Genomic DNA, 23778 nt, shown 5'->3' with positions numbered 1-23778 from the left:
ACCACGCCCCCTTTTGTGGTCACGCCCCAATTACCACACCCTTTTTTAAAAAAAATACTCCTTTTATATAGTTGAAATGGCGGGATCAGACGCAAATGTGCTATACCCTCATACTGTACTACCTAAGTTATACGTGAGTTATAACTATGTACCAGTTTTGCCCCCCCCATACACAGGTGCCCCCCCCACACATTAGCCCCGCCATACACAGGTGCCCCCCATACAGAGTAGCCCCCCCCATACACAGGTGCCCCCCCATACACAGGTGCCCCCCATACAGAGTATCCCCCCCCATACAGAGTATCCCCCCCATACAGAGTATCCCCCCCCATACAGAGTATCCCCCCATACACAGGTGCCCCCCCATACAGAGTATCCCCCCCCATACACAGGTGCCCCCCCATACAGAGTATCCCCCCCCATACACAGTGCCCCCCCCATACAGAGTATCCCCCCCCCATACACAGGTGCCCCCCCATACAGAGTATCCCCCCCATACAGAGTATACGCTGAAGAGGAGGACTAACTTGCAGCCAGCGCGTCCCGCTGTCGGGATAGTTCCATGAATGTCCCGCATTACGGAAATGCGGGACATTTATGGAACTATCCGGGACAGCGGGACGCGCTGCCAAAACCGGGACTGTCCCGCAGAAAGCGGGACAGTTGGGCGGTATGTTATTATTACAGAGAAAAGGAAATCATTTTTAAAAATGTGAATTATTTTATTAAAATGGTGTCTATGGGAGGTGACCTTTCCATAATTCGGAACTTTCTGGATAATGGGTTTCCAAATAAGGGTTAAATACAACAATACCAAAACTTGCTCTAAGCCACCCAGCACATCAAGCCTAATTTAAAATTTGAAACAGTATAGTAGTCATATGTATACACCTATGACTACGTGTTGAAAGACACAAAACCACCTTCACCCATGTCTGGAGTGCGTACCCATCGAGAAATTGTTTCCGGATAAGGGGTCCGATACCTGTAGATTAGAATGAACTGAAATGTATATTGTTCTTAGTACTTTTGGTTTGGTGTGAGTTCACAATGTAATGCAAGAAGCCCGGGAAGCCTCTGACAGTTATTCAGGGGAATGCATTCATGTGCCTGCATTCTCTTCATAGTTACTTAGTGACAGGCAGGAGCCCCACTCAGCAGATTCAGCAGAGGAGATTACAAAGTAACAGAGAGGGAAAAAATCCAAATATCAAGCTTTTTCAGAGTGCAGGGTGCAGCCATGAGGCAGGATGTGAAGGAGGCAGCGCACTGAACATTACAGTTTCTATCACTACAAACATGCGTGCTTGATCGGCCCTTGATTGTTCCAGCCTAGAGAGCTTCATTTCCTGCTTGGGGAGGGAGTGGAGAGAGAAATCCTTTCAGCCTGCCTTAAAGGGAGACTAACTAAAAGAGAGAAAAAGCCACTCTGCTCTCCTGTGCTAGGGGTGTCAGGGAACCCAGTGCTTCCCAGCTTTGCTAAGCGGTTGAGGGGAGAGACCCTGGTGCATGCAATAATTTGCCAAACATTAGCTCTGTGGCATGTTGAGCCTGTAAAGGAGCCCTCGCAGCAACACTGTACATAAGGGAGGGAGCTAAGCACTCTACCATTACTAATAAAGAGATAACAAGGAGGGTTTTTCCACTACACCCCCCCTCCCCTCCCTGGAGGATTAAACGGTGGGCTGGGAGTGGGTGACAGGGATCTGACAGGTGGATTTCTGTGGATTTCTTTAAAAATGGAGAACCAGCAAGCAGCAGCTATGGGGGGGGAGGACTCCCCAGGCAAGAACGCCGAAGTGACCAGCAGCAAGAATTCAAAAAGAAAAGCCATTGACCCGGACGAGGGCAAAAATAAACCGAAGCTGGTGAGTTGCAGTTTAATTGATTATCCCTGCTCAAACTCGTGTTTGTCCTGCCAATGACTACAGTGGGATAGGATTGTGGCATCAGCAGTCAGTTTCCATGCCTACGGGCAAGCCCCTGACGAGAGGAGGCCTGGGTGGCAGCGCCTGGTAGTCACTATGACTGTTTATTCTATACTCGAGCCCCTCTGCTTTCTCTTCCTAGGTGATGCTGGGAGAGGGGAGGAGATGTCTGTCCAACCATAGAGAAGGAGGGGTGATTGGGGAGATGAAGCAGGAGGGGAATGAATGAAATGAACGCAGTACAGTGTGTGTATGTGTGTCAGGCTGCCTGCTATTCTCATGATCAGCTCCATAAGATGCTGCCGTATGAGGCACCTGTCTGTGTTACTGTCATTGTCACTGCCACTGCTGCTACCTGCCTGAGGGCTGGGTAAACACAGACTGAGCAAACACACACTGAGCCTACACTTGTCTGTGTAAATGTATTATGCATAGGTAGCCCACACACCAACATTCATACACAGGCACACACACTGAGACATACACACCAACACACAAACACTTAGACACACACCAACAAGAACTTTTGAAAATAATCGTGCACCATTGCAATTTACAGTAGCCTCTGTTTTATATTATTGTATTCATTATACTGTATATATACATACCACCACCAGCATATCTTAATAGAGGCTGTGTCTTCAAATACTTGCTTAGGATCCCTGCCCAGGTCAAGCTTAGACTATCTATCTATCTATCATCTATCTAATCTATCTATCTATCATCTATCTATATATCTATATCTATCTATCTATCTATCATCTATCTATCTATCATCTATATGTCTATCATCTATCTATCTATCTATCTATCTATCTATCTATCTATCTATCTATCTATCATTAAAACCAAACTTAAAGACTACCTTTTGGAGCTCTCACTCAGCACCTGATCTGGGAAATAGCACTTATATTGTACTGTCACCCACTGTGACCTACAGCACTTATATTTGCCTATTTCTATCTGTAAGTTACCCTCCCATATAGATTGTAAGCTCTACGGGGCAGGGACCTCCATCCTCTTGTGTCTTTGACTCTTAACTTATTGCAACTGTAACTGTATCTTGTATTTATTTGTATTTATTGTTATACTTTGTATTTATCTATTATCTTATTAACCCCCTGTTTGTATTAATGTATTCTACTGTACAGCGCTGCGTACATAAGTAGCGCTTTATAAATAAAATTATACATCTATCTATCTATCTATCTATCTATCATCTATCTATCTGTTTGTCTGTCTGCCATGCATCTTTCTATTTTCCTTGTTATCTAAATTTCTATACACATAACTTCTCATCAGATGTAGAGATGTAGCGAACCTCACAAAAAAAGTTTGCGAACCCGTTCGCGAACTTCCGCCAAAAAGTGCGAACTTTTGCGAACCCCATAGACTTCAATGAGAAGGTGAACTTTAAAAACTAGAAAAGCCATTTCTGGCCAGAAAACTGATTTTAAAGTTGTTTAAAGGGTGCCACGACCTGGACAGTGGCATGCAGGAGGGGGATCAAGGGAAAAAATTTCTCTGAAAAATACGTTGTTGACACAGCGTTGCGTTTTGTGCTGTAAAGGGCAGAAATCACACTACATTTCTAAACTTGTGTAATAAACTGCTTTAAAACGTCCGGTGTCTACATGCCAATCAAGTCGTGTAAAGGTTACAGCCGGTTCACACGCAAAGACAAAACGCCGCAGTAGTGGATATGGAATATATTATTGCTGGTGGAAAAACATCGCTCAGGTGATTTTATTGCAATGCAATGTCACTACTATGTGTAACGTGTTTGGTGCACTACTATGAATAACAGCAAACAGCACTGGACACATTAAAGAACAGTAAGTTAAATAAAAAAAAAAATAATAATAATAATAATAATAATAATAATAATAAAACAAAAGTGATCTCTGGTTGGTGCTGGGGGTGAACTACCAGGAGCAGCACACCAGTCCCCCACAGCTAGACTAATAGCACTGGGCTAAATTACAGTAGCAAAGTAAAAAAACACAAATAAAAAAAATTATGTGAATGTGTGGTTGGTGCTTATTGAGCAGCACACCTGTCTCCAACACACTCAGATGGAGCTGCAGTACACAATGAAAAGAAGACTAGAGTAACAGTAATCAGAAAATAAAAGCAGTCTATTAGGTTACAGCAGATGAGATCAGCAGGACAGCTGCCCACAGCAGCTACATACAGAGCAGTAGAAAGTAGATCACTAGTCAGCAAAGCTACCTAAACTGTCCCTCAAACCCCTACACAGCTCTCTCCCTATGCTAACTCATCAAGCACACACAGGCAGAATGTAAAATGGCTGCTGGGCTTCGGCTTATATATGGAAGGGAGTGGTCCGGGGGTGGTCCAGGAGGGAGAGCTGCCTGATTGGCTGCCATGTATCTGCTGGCTCTAGGGTGAGAGGTCAAAATTTGGCTCCAGCTAAGGCGAACCCAAAATTGCGAACATCGCTAAAAGTTCGCGAACTTGCGAACACCCGATTTTCGTGCGAATTAGTTCTCCGGCGAACAGTTCGCTACATCTCTAATCAGAAGTTGTTTCCTTATTTTCTGAATAACGAAGATCCAATTAAAATAGGTCAATGTGCAAAGTTTTCTCATTTTTGGGCATCTGTACAAAAGTTCTGACTAATTTCCAGCGGGCTGGAACAACTGCTTTCTTGAGTTTTCACTTTCATGTTGCAACACGTGGTTTCTTTATATATTCCTCTGACTTCTGCAGGCTGCTTTAGTTTGTGGCTAACAGACCCAGTCTGAACCTATCTATATATAACTTATTGGCAAATCTTTTGTTTAATTCTTTTAATTCTGTATTTATATGGGGTATATAAAAGACATCCTTTCAAACTATTAAATTGTATGGGATTAAGGGCAAACTCTTCCCTGTAAAACTGACAAAAAAGCATTCTTAACCTCTGTATACCTGGGCACCAGTATATGTTATAATCATTATTTAGATTAGTATTAGTATGTGTAGTGTATTGATAGTACTGCCATACTGCTTCCTGTGCTGCTACAAAGCTAACTATTATCATGTGACTTGAATAAAATGGTAGTCCAGTTATAAATTTCTCAAAAAAACCTGGTACAGGTAGTGTGATTTATTTGATGTACCAAGCAGTAGCTTGGAAATAAATGGACAGTTAGTGGAAACGATGTGTGAACTCTAATACTGGGCTTTTTCTTCGAGAAGATATAAACGTTCAGCAGATATGTCAATCACACAGTTCCTTTCTTTCAAGTTTTCCCCTTCAGACACAAACTTGTTAGTTTGAAAACTGTTCTGCTTATTTTAGAGTCTTAAAGGTAGAGAAATGCTATTTGAGGTATGTTTGGTATGTTCTGCAAAGGCTGTCACGCTTAAGCTCATAAATAAATAAAGGCAAGTGATCGGGAAAAGTCCTTTTTGGATAACCTACCTGCTGCTTTTTAGTGGCTTCCATCTCTGCCATTTAGTGATGAAACTGACAACAACTTTATACATTTTTTAACTTGTGACAAATCAACTCCCATCACCATCCAGAAGTCAATGCTAGACAATAAGGTGTTTTTTTATGCCTTTATATGACCTGGGGAATTTCTGAACAATAATAATAGGTCTGGACATTACCAGGTGAGATGTGCCTTCAGTAGTCAATGGGGATTCAAATGACGGTAACAGCATTAGTTCAGCAAAAGGACTAGAACTCTGGACTAGCATTTATTAACACTGTGCACATTCCACCTGGGCAGTAACCCCCTGCAAATTATTTAGTCAGTTGCAAGTAAACAATACAAGAAAAAATCTGAAACAGACAAATTGCATAAATAATTATAATTATTTAACATCCCCCAGTTGTTTCCTGAATACAATTCATTTTTTGTAAATTAGTTATTTATAACATATATACATATATTGCATTTTAATATTTACATTATTTTCAACAGTTGTCGGTTGTAGAACTGAGGCAGGATTCTTGATAATACTATAGGGAAAGCCAATTAGCCGTGCATCTTACAGTGTTGCTGGGGTAGTCCACTTTTATTTGGCAACTATCTACTGAAACTCACAGCATGGTGATAACCCCACCTAGTGCTAATGTGGAAGTCCCTGCCTGCTGTCAGGTTTCTAGTCTGCAAGGTGCAATGGCATGTCTGGAATGAGCAGTAAGCAGATATTCTGCAAAAATATATACAGTCAGAGAGGGACTAATATAATGCAAGATTTCATTTCACTCACAAGTCTCCTCCTAGGTAGACAATTCTACCAAGCCCAACGATGCCTAAAATAAGCCTTGCAGCACTGGGGTACTAAAATTTCTTCTGACATGGGCACTATCTGCAAGGAGTTTGTATGGTCTCCCCATGTCTGCATGAGTTTTATTCAGTCTTTCAAAACAATACAAGCAAAGGTTAATTTGACCTTTGTACATGTGAATGTGATTAAGGACTTACTGGATAATGTAATAAAAGGGGCAAAGTTTGATACTGTATTTTTAATGCATAGCAACCACTCAACAGATAGCATTTGCTGGCCAGCTGTTTGAAAACAAACTTTTTAATGGTTGCTATGAGTAGTTAAACTAAGGAAAAAGTTTCATCTTTTATTAGATTATCCTGTTCGCTTGTAAGCTTCAATGGGGCAGGGGCTGATGTAAATAATTAACTATCTTTGGAAAATGCTAATTAAATGGCAATTTGCCATTGCAGAATGTCATGCCATGCATGCCACTGTTTGCCTGGAATGTCCTGCGTGCCATAGAAAGCACTCCAGGTCTCTTTGCATTTACAGTAGTTCAGCAAGCTTCCTCTATAAGTACTTTGACAAATTAAATTACATCCTCAGACCAATAACATTGTGTGTAGACACTAGGTAGGTAGGTGGTGTAGAAAGGTAGGTCAGGATCTGGATATTCTGGCTACACAAAAGCTGCTCTTGTCTGAATGACAATCTGTCACTGCCACACATATAGTTTATCACAAAATGATTGCCTTTTTTAATGCTTCCTCATGTCCAAGGGATAACAAGCATAGGAATAATTGAATTAATATAATAGTGTAGAAACCAGTTACTCTTTAAGGTAAATGATTCAGCTCAAGGTGAAACAGATTTGAAGGAAACATGTTCCAGTGCTATTTCAGACTGTAGCTAGGACTGGGATATAACAATATTGTGAAAGGAATGATCACTCTGTCCTTACCTTTGACTTATTCTGTCATCAAAAGCCCTTTGTGTTGGTTTAGGCAGATCAAAGCATTCCGAGCCAATACCATTACACACACAGAGACTCTCTACACAAACTCTTACTTTTTTAGTACAGCGTTGTGCAATATACCTGGTAAAGTAAGGTGCAAATAAAATAATTCTGGATTTTTTTATTCCTCTTTTACAATTCTAGTCTTGGAATTTATTTATTTATAGTTAATCTGTTAATCTGTCTCCTGCAAATAAACAATCCTGAAATGCATAGATCCACTATTATCATCTCCTGGAAAATACCACTGATAGAACATTTATTCAGACAATGGGAGTGCATGTCTGTGCTTCTTATATTCTATGGGGATTGCCCAGCTAATGGCACATACATTTTTTTTGCCATTGCTGTTTTCTTTCTGTAACTGGCGCAAAAATTCGCCATGGCAAATATTCACTGAACGAGGGAGAAGTCATAGGGGCACATTTACTAATCCACGAATCCGTTACTACTTTTTCGTAGCCGTTACGACTTGCGCGAATTGTCACGACTTTTTCGTAGCCGTTACGATTTGCTCATATATTGTCGCAACTTTTTCGTATTGAGCGCTCGTAAACGGCGGGCAAAACTTTCAGACTTTGCATGATTTTGGAAGCCTCCCATAGGACTCAATGGCACTCTGCAGCTCCAACCTGGCCCAAGAAAAGTCACGATACTGAAGCTTGAATGAATCCGAAACTTTCGCACTCGGCGCAAAGGCTACGAAAAAGTTGCGACAATTCGCACAAGTCATAACGCTATGAAAAAGTCGCGCCAATTTACGGAAAAGTCATAACGGTTATGAAAAAGTTGCGACAATTTACTAAAAAATCGCAAAATACCGATCACTACAAAAAAAACGCATTCGGATGCTTTTCGGATGTTCGTGGATTAGTAAATGTGCCCCATAGTCTTGCTTGGCATTCTGCTGAGATAAATAGGGATTGCCTCAGGAATTATGCTTACATATTCAATGCATTAGTTTCTACAAATCTGTGCAACAGATCAGACAGAAATATTTTTATAATTGTATAAAAGTATGCTTAAGCAATAGTTAGTTTTACTGTATCTGTTTTTATAGGCCATTAAAGAAGGTTTGTAATTGTTTCCCCCACCCAAATACGCAAAAGGTCTTTTTGCTTGATCTCATCATTAACCAATATTGATAAGCAAAATTTTTTGGCAGGTATGGATTCACAGTGAAATTCTACATTTCGCCACTGGTATATTTTTTCACAAAACTGCTGCAAAAATTTGGTGCAACAAAACTTTGCAGAGTAAGGAAAAAGCTGTGGTCATGTAAAAAAGGTTGCATTGCACAAATAAAATTGTGCGCGTAAAAAAAGTCACGCAGTAGCTAAATTTGCACCTTTCGTGAAATTTTTATCAGTTTTGCAAAATTTTCACTGAAATGGGACAGATTCACTCATCACTAATTACCAATAACTTATATCCAAAGATGCCAGGTCATGTCCACAAAATGGTATGTACAGCAGGATTTTCATAGAGCAGAGTGACAGGGGGCTTTGGGAAATTATAACATGTTAAATGTAAGAAATAACTTTTTTAAGAGCTAGGAAAGCACTTTGACTATAAAATAATTACAAATGAAAGGGGAAGTGTAAATATTGCTTATATTCTAGACAACTTTTCAAAACCTTTTCAAGTGAAAATGCCATTTTGTTGTCAGGCTGCTGACTTCAGCAACCAAAAAGATCATATTGATTGGGCAGCTTTTATTAATACTGTCATTTTTTTGTTTAGATCTTAGCTCTCATTCCAGGCTCTCTGTTATTCATCTTCCATTTAGATTTCAAAACTATGCCCCAGTAACTAGGTAAATAAATCCCCTAGCAACCAGATAACATGTCATTTCAGTTAATGTTGTCTCAGATTTCTGCTGTCTATGCTATACTAAAATTTAATTTTAAGGTGAAGAGCCATTTGATTCAATATTTTCGCTTGACATGTAAATGCCAATTAAAAATTACTGATTGTGTTCCTAATATTCTTTTGCCGAAATATGTGTGAGACAGAGATATGTCAATCGTAACTTAATTTTAAAATATGGGGCTTCAAATACGTCAGTTTAAATTGCCACTTGGCTGTCAACATTCTGTACTTTACAATTTTATATTTCCCAATAAATCTTGATATTGGACAATTGGCAAAGTGCCTAAGTTAAAAAAAAAGCTGCAAAATTACAATTTTTTCAATTTAAGACACTAAACACTTACATAGTTCAACTAGTATCCAGCAAACTGCAGGCTTTTCCTTATAAAGCTGCCAAACCACTGCTCATTCCTGGTAATGTGCACTAAAGCTGTAAAGCCTTGCTAGCAGCTATTAACATGTCACAATATGAGATGAACTGAATCCCAACCAATGCATTTTTAGCTTCTGATGAAATGGCTGGAATCAGCATTATATAATATTAAATATTTAGGGAAATCATAAAGCTGTGTTAGGCCAATCAACATCCAGTTATTAACAGATTAACAGTTATTTAAAGAAGTATTCTATAGAATGTATAGCAATATAACCTAAATGAGAGTTCTTGCCGATGGTTTGCACTTCTGGACCTATACTTAAATATTTATATTTTATATTTTATGTCAGGTTTTATGTAGTGCTTTAGCCACAAATGGATTTTGGGTCAATATATATTGACATTACAGTTAATAGAGTTTTCGTAATGTGAGTTTGTTTCTGGTTTGTAGTTAATTCCCATTCATAGGAAATGGATGGTTAGGGTTGTGTGGGCGGTTCTAAAGGCAAAGCTGGCTCAAATTGTTAAACCAGAATGTCTAATTAAATACACATACACCATATACTGTATATTGTCAGGTACAATATTGGCATAGCTTTCCCTCTCTTCTTGCATAGTCAGGGTATCTAAAGGTTGCAGACCAATAAGCTATGGGTTGTTCAAAGCAGCTTGATATGTCCTGTATGTGCCATTATACAGCACCCTTGCAATCTGCAATTAGTCTTAACTGTTGTAGAGGAGTAAGGGCTGTGACAGATGGGGAGATTATTCGCTGCGCAACAAATCTCCCCGAAATGCTATCCCACCGGCTAGAATATAAATCGCCAGTGGGATGGCATACGCGGCGCCAAAATTTTCCTCTCAAGGCAACTTCGGTGATTTCGGCAAATCACTGTGCCGTGTATGCCATCCCACTGGCGATTCACATTCTAGCCGGGCTGGTCGGATGGCATTTCGGGGAGATTAGTCACCCGCGACAAGAGAGATTTCTCACGCGGCGACTAATCTCCCCGTCTGTCAAGGCCCTTAGACATTTAAACACAAATGTCCCACTGGTGGTCCCACTTTGGGTTACTCAACTAGGGTGCCATAATACTGGATGAGATTGTTAATTTATAAAAGTTTTTGTCATTAGTGAATGAATACCTTGTATAAAGAAAAAGTCAATCCATCCTCCATAGATTTTCTACTATCAAGAAATTAATAATTTCAAATATGTTTTTTCAACTTATATTAAGTAATAGAGGTAAATAGAAAAAGGATTGTATTGAAAAGACTACATCTGCTACCCCCTCAAGGCATGAAAAATAGCACACGATCATAAAATTAATATTAAGCAAATAATATGTTCACTTGATCACCACAGAATACAGTACATAACAAGGCTATTAAAAATTTCAGGTACCTAGTTTAAAATAAATAAGTTCTGGTTGTCATATATGTGTGAATTGAATTTTACACAGATAATGTATGGAGGCTTTGACAATTTCTGTTATCCCATAAGATTACTGGCTGACTTTACAGAAAATTCACAGGACCCAAACTTATTTTCAGCTTCCCCTGTGATACACTTGTTTTGCCTATTAGGCTACTATAGGCATCTTTATCACCTTGAGAATGAGGAGATAAAAACTGGTTTGGCACCACTTTTTGAACAGGAGGGGATATCAAGAGTAAATGGAAGTGATGCCATGCCAAATGGCATAATAGATCTATGGAGCTTTGGCATGGGCGGCACTCTGTATCTGCTTTAATACCCATTATACACCATTACACTTGTGTAGGACAGTTATTGGTAAGTGTAGATAGAACAGCTAATGCAGGTAGGGTGTGGAGAGAAAAGAAGCTAGTCTAATCATGACCCACTTAAAGAATATGCTGTTGTGCATAATCATATACAAGAATATGAATAAAGGAGCATACTTTAATAAAGATTTATGTTATAACGGTTAATTGGTTTAGACAATATAACAATGATAAACAAAACAGAAATGTCTTATACCAATTACAACAGTTGTAACTATCACATCATACTATCAGTCGCCCTATCACCTTATCAATGGCCCTTTGGCTACTGATCTGAGCTACTCAAGCCTGCACTTCACAATTGGCCTGATTCCCCAGACTTTGTGCTGCCAGCACCAATATATATAAGCTGCCACTCACGTAATTCTAATTGAACTGCTTTTTAGACAATCGGTGAGCACAGATATTTAACCAATTCCCATCTTCTTCGTAATCCACCTCAATTTAGAATAAGCACAAATGTGTCATTCTGTAATTCAGTTATGACTGATCCACTCATCCATAGATATTTAATTACTTGATGCAATACATAAGCTGAGTACATTACTGTAATGCTGGTCACACCCAATGCCATATGTGCCAAATATAGACTAAATAAACAAGATGACAAAGCACACATTGCGTTATGAGGTGAACCTCTTCTGAGTCGAATTGCACACCTGTGCCTGTCCCCAATCATACTGCCTATCAATAAAGTGAATGGCAACTGTCTGTCAATGTGCTGCCGCTTTCATTTATTTTTTTGTGGATGTGCATATTGCTCACTTAATAACACATAGCTATAATATCATGGATTTTTACTTTAGGTACAATACAGTAGAAATTATTTGAGGAAAAGGGAATGTTCCATAATTTCAGAAAAAACAGAGATTTGTATAGATGAAACCAGTATGGATAAAAAAGTACTTCTGTGGTAGCAGAGAAAGGATTCGCTGTAGTGTTAATAACCTGTCCTAGCAAGAGGTAAACTATAGACAATCTGGTGACACATTCCTTGGGGCCTTTTTAATTTTGTGTTGGGTACAAAAGAAATTAACTCTTTGGAGAATGTGTCCCTATGGGCTTCTGTCAGTAAGTAAGCCATATTTACAGACTTGAAAAACAAAGCAGATCACACTTGCAGAGCATAGTCTAGCAAGCTGCCGTCTTCAACATTAATCCTGGTGAGTTAGCTTCCTGACATTCTTCTTATAAAAATCTCAGAAACAGACTGCAGTGTTATAGTTTAAATCATGTTAAATGATGGGGAGGGGGAATATGTCCTGTTTATTAGTAGAATTTATCTTATGTATATGTTTCTGTTTCCTTTCCTTTCTTTATTTAATGAAATAAAGGTACTTATGGAGTCATATAAACCCCAATATGACCCCTTTATCTACTAAAGAGGGTTTGGAATTTCATTTAATTTTTAAACATACCTTTTCCTCGAGAATATTTGTATTAGATTATAAATGAAACGAAAGTTACATTTATTCTCTTGCAGTTCAACAGTAGCTTGATTATTTCCAAAGCTGACAGCAGCATTGTTTGGGTATACAGCTATAATAAGACTGTTAGGAGTATACAGTGTGTACATTAGTTGTCTCTGCTGTTACCTTGCTTATTAGACAGTGGTTGCATCCACATCTTTGGTTCATAGATCAAAACCAACTTGTCAGAAGACTTGTAGAAATTGTCTGATCTCTTGGGTAACTTTCTGTACTGCTCCTGTACTGGTAAAGGTAATTGACAACAACATGCATCCGTGGGACTCCTAAATACTGAATGGAGTTTTCATATCAAATTAAAGGCTGGTAATTCTTTGAGAGCAAGTCTACCCTATGTAAGATAAAACCAGATGGCATTCGGTGTATTGAAAAGTTTCAAGAACCTGATAAATACTAAATATATATACATTTTTAGAAGACTAATTAAATGGTTTTCATTGTTTGCACTTGTTTGTCAGCAATAGTGTAGAATACAAGAGAGGCAAGCTAATGGTACCAGTCATCAGATCAGAAAAACACATATTTTTTGTCACTGTAACTATAGCAGTTTCACTTTTCTGTAATGCTTATTTCAGTTATCTGTTACTGTTTCCTATGGTGTTGAAGCTGAAAACCTTTTCAGAGAATGTGTGGGGAAGTGAGATTAGCTGTGGGCCGACCATATGCAGATGGACTGGAGCTTCCCTGACCACTCCCCCAAACAGATTTCAGGAAGTCATAATTTCCTCTATGCGGTTTGAATTAGCTGGCAATGCAACCGTTAAACTCATTGAAAATGATAAATATTCCACCATGCATATTGTCATCACAAAAGTGTTAAGGGTTTGTGTAACATTTTTATGATCAGAGTGCCATGTATCTATAACAAAATATTTTGTTGGTCTGTGTTGTTTAGCTAAAGGGATACTGAGATATTTTTTCAAAAAGCGAACTGAGAAGGTGTTAGGAAGTAAACTTAATTAATTGCTTTTCTGGGAAAGGCAGGTTGCAACCCTATTTCTAGCATTATACAGCGGGGCCGAATCACAAATAGCATGGCAATGAAGATTAGCCATGGCAACCACATTTTTGCTTACATTTTTACAAAGGTTTCAGTATCTCATTAATATTTTTGTTTGTATATACCTGCATAGATAACAAAACAAATCTGAAGTTTGTAGTTTTCCACAAATGTCTATATTTAAAGGGGTGAATTGCAACTGTATTATTATCTAGTTGCTGGACCATGCAGCAAATATGTTTAATACACCCCCCCCCACACACCTTCACCACAAACTTTGGCAATATGATCTTTCTTGCTGGGGTAACCTTGACAAAATAAAAGTATATATTAGCAAAGATTAGTGGATTAATTTGCTTTAAAGGTTTATAAATAATAAAAAAAAATATATGGACAGTTACAGCAAAGAATGATTTTGCCTCCAGTTTATCCATTCTTATTCAAAAAAACTTTGGATACAATCTACCTTTAATCCGGTGTGCAGTTTTATCTAACAAGGAAACAGCTGGGGATCTGGCAAGGGATTTCTTACCTGACAGCAAGTTCGCTGTTTCTATGATGATACCATTTGTGAGATGGTGTTGAAAATCTCAGTTGACTAGGGTCCCTTGCTAGTGACTGTGGGTTAAAGGGAGGGCATTTTGGATGCATGAGGATAAATCCATGGGGAGAATGGGATCAGGTTTCCTTTGCCAGGTATCTAAAGTTGCCAAATTACTGCTTTTATTATAAGGCTCCAAGGAAATCAGTAAACCTTATGTGTTTTCTGTGTAAACCTTTAGTGCTAGTCAAATTATAAACACATTTTATGATACTAATAATTGTTTGTATGGAATTTCTCTCTTAGTCAGCAATTGTTCCCCTGATCTGAGAGATGCTTTGTCTGCTGGAGGGGGTGCTGCACCATTGGAGACTTTGGAAGATTTTTAATTGTACACCTGCAGAAGAAATAGTATCAATTTATATTAATAAATGCAAATAGGTAGATAAGGGCAAGAGCACGCGGTGCGCATATCCACTTCTCTCGGCCCTGTGTTTTCCGTCCTGGCTAAGAGAAGCAAATCCTCTTGCCTACACTCCTCCATGTGCCTGCATTAAAAACTACAGCATCCGCCGAAGTGTGGGCACACAGAGCAGAGAGGATTGGAAAATGTCCAAAAAACGCAAGGCTGAGAGAAGCAGATATACAGTACAAACCGTGTGGCCGCACCCTAAAATTCAACCTCACAGTGACAGGCCATGGGAGGAACAAGGGGGTATTACAGATATACTGTAAAGTACAAAAAAGTACAGTTATGGAATCCCTTATTCAGAAACCTATTATGTAGAAAGCTCCAAAATACAGGATGGTTTTCTCTCATAGAGTCCATTATATGCAAATAATACAATACAAAACAAGTAGTTTGCTTTTGTGTACACCAATCTACCTCATAATTTTCTTTAGAACAGTTTAACTGTACCTTAGCAAACTAAGGATGAACATAAGCCCCAGTGGTCTTTTTATTTTATATCCATATATCCATAATAGGCTAAAGTGTCTGTTTCATCTTCTCACATTCTCAGAAAAAATGAATATTTCTCATGAGAAGGAAAATCCACGCTAAGCAGATTAAGATAAACAAGCTCACCATCACTAATCATCGTAAAATAAATAAGGCATCTGACAGCTTTGCCACAAAATATAGTACAGCTGTTTATTCTTACCAGTGACTTCTTGCCAACCCATAGTCATATGATCTCTGTAGCTGACATGTAGTTGTGAAACCACTCAGGTGATCACTTAAAAAATCTTACATTGGGCAATAACAGTCAAAAACTTAAAGGGGAAGTATCATGAAAATGAAAAAAAGTAACAAAAGCTTCATTTCATGGAAATTAGAAACTTTCTAAATGTAATCAAATACATGTATGTAATTTTTATGAAATTAATTAAGTTACTTTGCACTCATCTGAACAATCTGTCTCTCTACACTCAGTGTTAGTCTCAAATTATTCAAATACTTTAGGTAAAGGGAGCACAGACATATGATATCAACTGTCCATAAAAAAGGAGACATGGCTAAGATAAAATATAGTATAGAAATTATTTATCAGGGGTCTAGGAATAAGCCCATGAATAATTTATCTGTTTTATATTTGAGCCTTTTGATTATAAAGGTGTAAGCCCTGGTTGCTAAGAAATAATCTCCTGAATCACTGTGAGGCGCCACTTGGGGCTACAAGGTAGCTTAAGAACCCCACCAGCTTTGGTCTTTATCAAAGGCCTTTTAAGCCCCTCGGCTTTCTGTTGCGGCAACCACTACCACCACCAGACTGCAGGGGTGAAACTGGGTGCAGGATTGGCAGTAGGTCAGGTTTGTGAACTATGATTCACAGTCAAGGAGATGAAGCAAGGCCTAGACAAGCAGTAGACAAACATAATCCAATAAACAGATAGGGTCATAATTGACAAATAGGAAGGCTCTTGTAGTAATGCTGGAAACAATATTTACTTTGGGCCCAGAAGGATGTCACCGCTTGAAATGGGTAAATACACAAAGCAATTATTTGCCACAGTCCAGAATGGTTAGTGGCACATTTTTGGCAGCATTAAAAATGACTTTCATCAAGAATCATAGATAACATTCCAGGAAGAGAAGGCCTCATGAGGAAACTTCAGACGATTCCGTAAAGCTGAAGTGTCACATATACCATCCCACCAGCGATTCACATTCTTGCTGGTGGGAAGGGATTTAGGGGTAATTAGTCACCTGCAGTAGTGTGGGTGACTAATCTCCCTGTGTGCCAACAGCCTAAAGCAGAATTGTCTCCAAACAGAAATCTGACTTTGTTTCCAATCAGTAAAAGGGTTATGTACTTGAGCCAAGGGATTTGCTGGAGAATGGATTCAGTATTGCATGCTACTCTAGTGTCAATAAAAACAGTGGTGTGAACAGAGTAGTTTTTCCAACAAGATTAAGCTGATAACAATAAATCTAAAGAAGAATTTTGAGATTTTGCTTGTGGATAAATGTGATTACATTTGTTCCGACATTTGGTAGCAAGATGCAGAGAGGCAAAGGCCCCTCATTATACATCAAGTGGGAAGATGCACAGCCCCTAAATTCAGTGGTTTATCTACCCAATGTGTAGCTGGAGATCAGAACTGAGGCACCAAATATACTGTAAAAATCTCTGTATGTCTGTTTTAGATAATCACAAAACATGGAAGTGACAAGATAGGAATCTAAGTCTCTGCCAGTAAATTTATCTTCCAGAGATGTTGCTACATTTCGGCTAGTAAATTCATCCTTTATCTAATAAAAAAGTCTCTGCCGGAATGCTGCTGTGAGGGCCTGACCTGTTGCCAAAGTATGAAATTCAATAACATATGGCAATAGTCTTGAGAGATGCAAGTGAGCAGAGGATGAAGAGATGCAAGAAGGAGCATAAAAAGGCTCTGTAAAAGGCTGCAATGGATAAGGCTGAACTTGGAAAGCAGAGGCACTCCATTAGCCAGTGGGCCCAACACCTCCTTCAAAATAAAAAATACTTGAATATAATTTCTTGCAAGTGCAAATCTTGCAAGATTTAGGTACATCATTGTGAGAATAGGATTATGGGGGAAACATTATGTACTCATTGTTTGCAGTTTATGTACAGGTTATATTCACCGTTCAATAAAATAATATTCAACTCAAGTGGGATTCTATACTCTATACTTATGGGACCTCTTTGTAGTGCTGCGCTCAGGCATTAGTATCAATCCAATATTGCAATTCTATAATATCAACTGAGCATGAGTTTATATGTTCTCAACTGCCTTGTAAATATTTTTATTACAATGTTCCTGCAACATAACTTCTCAAGTGAGAAAAGAGAAAATGCTCTGCTGATAAAATGAAGAATTGTGAATTTGTATTGATGAGATATATCATACGTTATGAAATATGTCAGCATTTTTATGAAGAACTTTATATAACACTTCCCTACATTCTGTTGGCAGCATGACCAAGCATTCAACCTAGTGTAGGGTGATCAGATCACGTGAAAATTTAGGGACATATCTAATAAATACATGTTGCAAGGCACTAAATGCCTTTAAAATGAACTGTAGTCGGGGGCGTGGCCATGACCTCGAGCAGGATAGTCGCATAGAGAGGAGCTCCGCTTCGGGAACCCTGATTATCCACCTGAAAACCTGCAACTCTGCATTAAGTGCCCTCCATAGCGAACCAGGTACCTCTGTGATGCCCCCCAAACCTCTTAAAAAAACGGCACAAACGGAACTCCAAACTTTTTTGACAAAAGGCAAACTGGCGGCAAAGCAACAAGATGGCGGCGCGCAAACAGGAACGGACGCGGCTGCTCCATCTCTGGAACGAACCGCTGCTTTACATTCACCCACAGATTCAGAAGTCGAACATGCTTCTGAAGGTGAGTCCTCAGCTGTACCCATTACTGAAAAAACCATGAGGTTATTATTAGCTGAATTTAAAGACTCTTTCCAGTCTGATATAATGGGGGCGCTGAAAAACTTATCACTAGAAATTACAGAAGTGACTAAACGGGTTCACGCAGTTGAAACTAAAGCAGAGGATATTTCTACTAATCACTCTGCTCTTTCTGATATGGTTAAAAATCAGTCTGACCAAATACGCTTGTTAAAGAGCAAAATGGCGGATCTGGAGGATCGCTCTCGTAGAAATAACCTAAGAATTAGGGGCATACCGGAGGAGATCTCTCAAGAGCAATTACAACCCTATATGTTTTCTCTTATGCAAACCCTGCTACCACAACTTACAGAAATGGAAGCAAAAATTGATAGAATTCACAGATTACCAAAATCTAAATATGCTCCAGCAGAAGTTCCTAGAGACATAATTGTCAAAATCCACTTCTTCACTACAAAAGAGCTATTAATGCAAGCAATACGAGGGAATAATAATCTCCCGGAACAATACTTATCACTACGCTTTTTTGCTGACCTATCTGCTTACACCTTATCACAACGCAGAGAATTTGCCCCCATTACAGCTGCACTGCGTAAAAGAGGTATCCCCTACCATTGGGGCTTCCCAGTGCGTTTAATTATTTTCAGAAATGGGGTGCACAAAGTATTTCAAAAACCTGACGATGCGGTCAAAGCTTTACAAGAGTGGAATTGTCCAATTGAGGATATGGATACCACTACTCCTAAACCTTCCAAAAAAAGATCCCTGGACTGGTCTACCGTTTCTCCTAGGAAGGATAAACTAGCTTTACGCTCTGTACTTACCTGAAAAAGTACAACTACTACTAGCAGGTCACTGTCTTTTTGCACTAGTTGGAGTATATCCTCTATATAATTCTACTGTAATACTGTTTCTTACTTAAACCCTATTGCAAAGTTATTATCTATGTTTGTCAGAGTACTAATTACAAGTGTTTATAGTGCCTATGGAGAAAATTAATCTGAAACATGGGCAGGTAATTTGACCTCTACATTTTAGGGGTTCCCGAAAAAGGGATAGTCCTTTGTTTATATACACTTTCTCTTTTTTCTTTTGTTGTTTTATAACAGGATTCTGTGTGTGTACGTTTGTTTTTTTTTATCCTTTGTTTTTCTTTATTTTATATATATAACTCAGGGTTTACTCCCCAAGAGCTGGCAGAAGGGTGCTGCCAGTAGGTTCAGTTGGGCAGATTGCCAATTAACTGACCTTAGAGACCGGACAAGCCCTTAGTGCTGTCCTTAGGTCCCCCCTTCCTTCCTTTTCTATTTCTCCTTCTTCTATCTTTCCTCCTACCTTTTCCCCCTCTCTCTTTTTTTTTTTTTTTGTCTTTGTTTTGTTTTGTTGTGTTTTGTTTTTTATTTTCCTTCCCTCGTTAGAAACACTATTATTTACTAACCAGAGTGAAACCTATATAATATGCAGCTACATATCGCCTCACTTAACGTTAAAGGACTTAATAGTCCACAAAAAAGGAAATTACTTTTAAATTGGGCTCAAGACTCCAAAATTGATATTGTATGTATACAGGAGACCCACTTGACGGGTAAAGATCACCCAAAATTAATCTCAAAAAATTTCAAAGAGACCATTTACGCTAACGCCCCCATTAAAAAGAATGGTGTGGCCATTTTATTTAGGAATTCCCTCCCCATTAAAATTATTAAGGTTCAGGCTGACAAAAAAGGCAGATACCTAATTGTTAATTTAGAAGTATTATCCCAACCATTTTTATTAATGAACCTTTACGCCCCAAACTCCCATCAAATGACTTTCATAAATAAACTTTTTAGTAAAGTGAAACATGAAACCGGAGTTAAACTCCTAATCACTGGGGACTTTAACCTGTCTCCTGACCCACTGTTAGACAAAGCTCCCACACCAAAAGGTAATACCCTAAGAACTGCTACTCGCCTTTCAAAAGCCTTTTTTAAAACAATAAAACAAATGGAACTGTATGATGTATGGAGAGCAGGTCATCACTCTGAGCGGGATTATACTTTTTTTTCACATGTACATTCTTCGTATTCTAGGATTGATTTAATTCTGACTGATAAGATTTCTTTCTTGCAAATGGTTAAATCTTATATTGGGGTGGCCACCTGGTCGGATCATGCCCCAGTTGGATGTTTCATAGATTTTCACCAAATTCCTAGCCCATCCTTCAGCTGGAAACTAAACAATACTTTATTACAGAACAAAATACATGCAGAAAAAATAACAAAACTAACTGAGGAATACTTCAATTTGAATTCCTCCCCTGACACCCCTAATGACTTACTTTGGTGTTCATATAAGGCCTTTATTAGAGGCCATCTAATAGCCATAGCTTCTAAAGAAAAGAAAATAAGAAACACCAAATTAACAGAGCTAATAGCTGAACTAGCTGAAGTCACAAGCCAACACAAGATTCATCCAACTGGTGAGCTGGCCCAAAAGGTGACATCCCTTAACAAAGAAATTAATGTTTTAAATATGGAAAAGGTTGCATATCAAATACTGTTGACAAAACAAAGATATTACATAGAAGACAATAAAAATGGCAGATTGCTGGCCAGTAAACTGAAGGACGCTAGGGCTGATAATAGAATTCTATGTATTAAATCAACAGATGGAAGCAACATATCTAACCCAGAACAAATTGCACAGGAATTCTCTAAATACTACAGTAAACTGTACAATTTAAAAGATGACCCTCTCACCCCACAGCCGCACCCAGATTCCATTACAAGTTTCCTGGACAAATTATCATTACCAACAATATCAGATGAACAATCTGAATTTTTAAATGCTCCCATCACTCAGGAAGAAGTGACCAGCACAATAAAGGCACTTAAAAATAATAAAGCGCCAGGCCCGGATGGTTTCTCAAATAACTTTTATAAAAAACTAGTAGCTCCCCTGGTACCTAACTTAACTAATCTGTTCAATTCTTTATATAATGCACAGTCCCCGAGAAAGGAACTCTTCCAAGCCATGATAACAACCATTCCAAAACCTAATAAAGACCCCACAAAGGTAGAAAATTACCGCCCTATCTCACTACTCAATTCAGATATTAAGATTTATGCTAAAATTCTGGCTAACCGACTCAACCCCATATTAAGAGGCCTAGTTGCCAACGATCAAGTCGGATTTGTCCCAACAAGGCAAGCGCCAGACAACACAAGAAAAGTTATAAATATTGCCATCCAAGCAAATCAAACTAGATCACCTTGTCTACTACTAGCTTTAGATGCAGAAAAAGCATTCGATAGGGTTTCTTGGCTTTATCTACAAAATGTCTTGGTGAAGTTCGGTTTCTCGGGTACCTTTCTAGAACACATTCTTACACTTTATAAAGTTCCATCAGCACTAATCCGAACAAATGCCCAATCCTCCCCCAACTTCTCACTAACAAATGGTACTAGGCAGGGATGCCCCCTTTCACCATTAATCTTTGTACTATTAATGGAACCGCTAGCAGAAGCAATAAGACAACACCCCTTAATCTCTGGTTTCATGATAGGAAAAAAGTCATACAAAATATCATTATTCGCAGATGACATAATCTTAACATTGACCAATCCAGTAGAATCCTTAAAGGCTTTATTTCAGCTACTCACCCAGTTCTCAGAGATTTCTTATTATAAAATTAATACAGCTAAATCCGAAGCCCTACCAATTTGGTTACCCCATAATTCTTTAACTGAAATAAAAACGTCCTATAAGTTTATCTGGCAGCAATCTGTTATCTCATACTTAGGCATTAAGGTTGGTTATTCAACAGCAAGTCTCTACAATGCTAACTTTAAACCCATCCTAGCGAAAACAGAACAATACCTTAAAACTTGGATCTTTAAGGAAATTTCTTGGTTGGGCAGACTAGCCTCCATCAAGATCATGATACTACCTAAAATTCTCTATTTGTTCCGGACAATCCCAATAAGGATCCCCAACAAATTCTTTGTATTACTACAAAAACTACTATCAAAATATGTCTGGAAAACTAAAAAACCTAGAATCTCGACTAAGGTGCTCACAAAAAACAAATTACAAGGAGGTCTCGGTTTCCCTAATTTTAAAAAATACTACCAAGCATCTCACCTAAACTTTATCCAACGCATTGTCACTGCAACAAACCAACCTCAATGGGTATTACAAGAAAAGGACCTATCCACTCCTGCGCTACTTCAGTTAGATGAATTGATTTGGATCCCTCCGCAGTTAAGGCTAAAAACTATCAAGCTTTTCCCAACATGCCAGGCATCAATAAAGGTCTGGGACCTATTTATGCATTCTGACCCTCTGACCCAAGGTTTACATCCAAAATTCCCCCTTTCTGCTTTTAAAGGGATCATCCCTGACTTCAATCCACACCAGTGGACTCAGTCTGGAATGACTCTATGGTCTGACATTTTGATTAATGATCATTTACCTACATTCGATATCCTTCGAAACAAATGGTTGGTACCTGCCAAGACATTCTACATATATCTCCAACTTTCGAGTTTTCTCAGAGCTAATCCTTACTGCATCCCAAAACGCCTGTCGGCTAGTCAACAAAAAATTACTTCTGCTACTCTAACAGGAGCGCGGATTTCTCAATTCTATGCCAGCATCAACGATCAAACTTCTAGACCACCAGATCCGTACTTAACTGCCTGGGGAAACGAACTGAAAGTTACACTAGATCCGATAGACTGGAACTTGGCATTTGCCCTGATCTCAACCTCGACAAAATCAGCCAGACTATTAGAACCCAGTATTAAATTAATGTATCGTTGGTACCTGGTTCCAGAGAGACTAAATAAAATCTACCCACAAACTTCAACCAATAAATGCTGGAGAGGATGTGGACAAGAAGGATCTCATATCCACATATGGTGGGACTGTTACAAATTGGTCCCATTCTGGACACAGGTATTCGACTTACTAAACAAAGTAGTAGATATACCAATTCCTAAAACACCCTCCACCGCACTTTTGAACCTGGAGCTGGACTTTGTAAAATTTTCTCAAAAATTACTAGTGGTGCATTTTTTAGAAGTGGCAAGACTTTTAATTGCACAGAGATGGAAATCAGACACCATTCCTGATATCTCGGATATGGTCAACTTCCTAGACTTAACTGAAAAGTTCGAATTCTTTGATGCTAGAAACAAGAATGCTATGAACATGTACAGTAAAAAATGGTCCTTATGGAAAAACTATAAAGATAAATTATGAGGGAATATAAGATTAAGTAAAAGGTCTTTGAAAGTTTGTACTGAAATTATATGGGTTAATATATATATATGTGTTCCTTTTTTTTTTTTTCTTCTTCTACACTCTTGCTTTGCTCTTTTTCTCTCCCCCTCTCCTCCTTTCTCCCAAGCGTGCTCTGCAAAGAGCATAAGTTATGGTTCATACATAGATGTTTAGCCTTAAGATACTTACTATAATGATAACCTTGTCAGAGGCTACTTATATATCATGTTGTTGGTTGTTTGTGATGATAAAACAATAAAAATTGTCAAATTAAAAAAAAAAAAAAATTAACTGTAGTCAGTTCAGTCAATTCCCTGCTATCTGGATTTTTTTTTTGTCCCTAAATATTCAAGTGATAGGGTC

At 38.6% G+C, this 23778-nt stretch overlaps 1 protein-coding gene across 2 annotated transcripts in view; it reads left to right on the top strand.

The window, feature by feature from the left end:
• Positions 1–1247: 1247 nt before the first annotated feature.
• diaph2 (diaphanous related formin 2) overlaps positions 1248–23778 on the top strand; it is a 760530-nt gene continuing 737999 nt past the window's right edge. The window contains exon 1 of one of the 2 annotated variants that reach the window (XM_031890755.1): positions 1248–1868. In XM_031890755.1, the coding sequence (XP_031746615.1) occupies positions 1740–1868 (129 nt within the window). In that variant the 5' untranslated portion in view covers positions 1248–1739. The remainder of the gene's footprint in view (positions 1869–23778) is intronic. The other variant, XM_031890756.1, reaches the window with a different exon arrangement.

The sequence above is a fragment of the Xenopus tropicalis genome, chromosome 8 (assembly GCF_000004195.4).
Source record: "Xenopus tropicalis strain Nigerian chromosome 8, UCB_Xtro_10.0, whole genome shotgun sequence".
Taxonomy (NCBI): Eukaryota; Metazoa; Chordata; class Amphibia; order Anura; family Pipidae; genus Xenopus; species Xenopus tropicalis.
The sequence above is the reverse complement of the archived record's forward strand: the minus strand, read 5'-3'. Positions and strand labels throughout refer to the sequence as shown.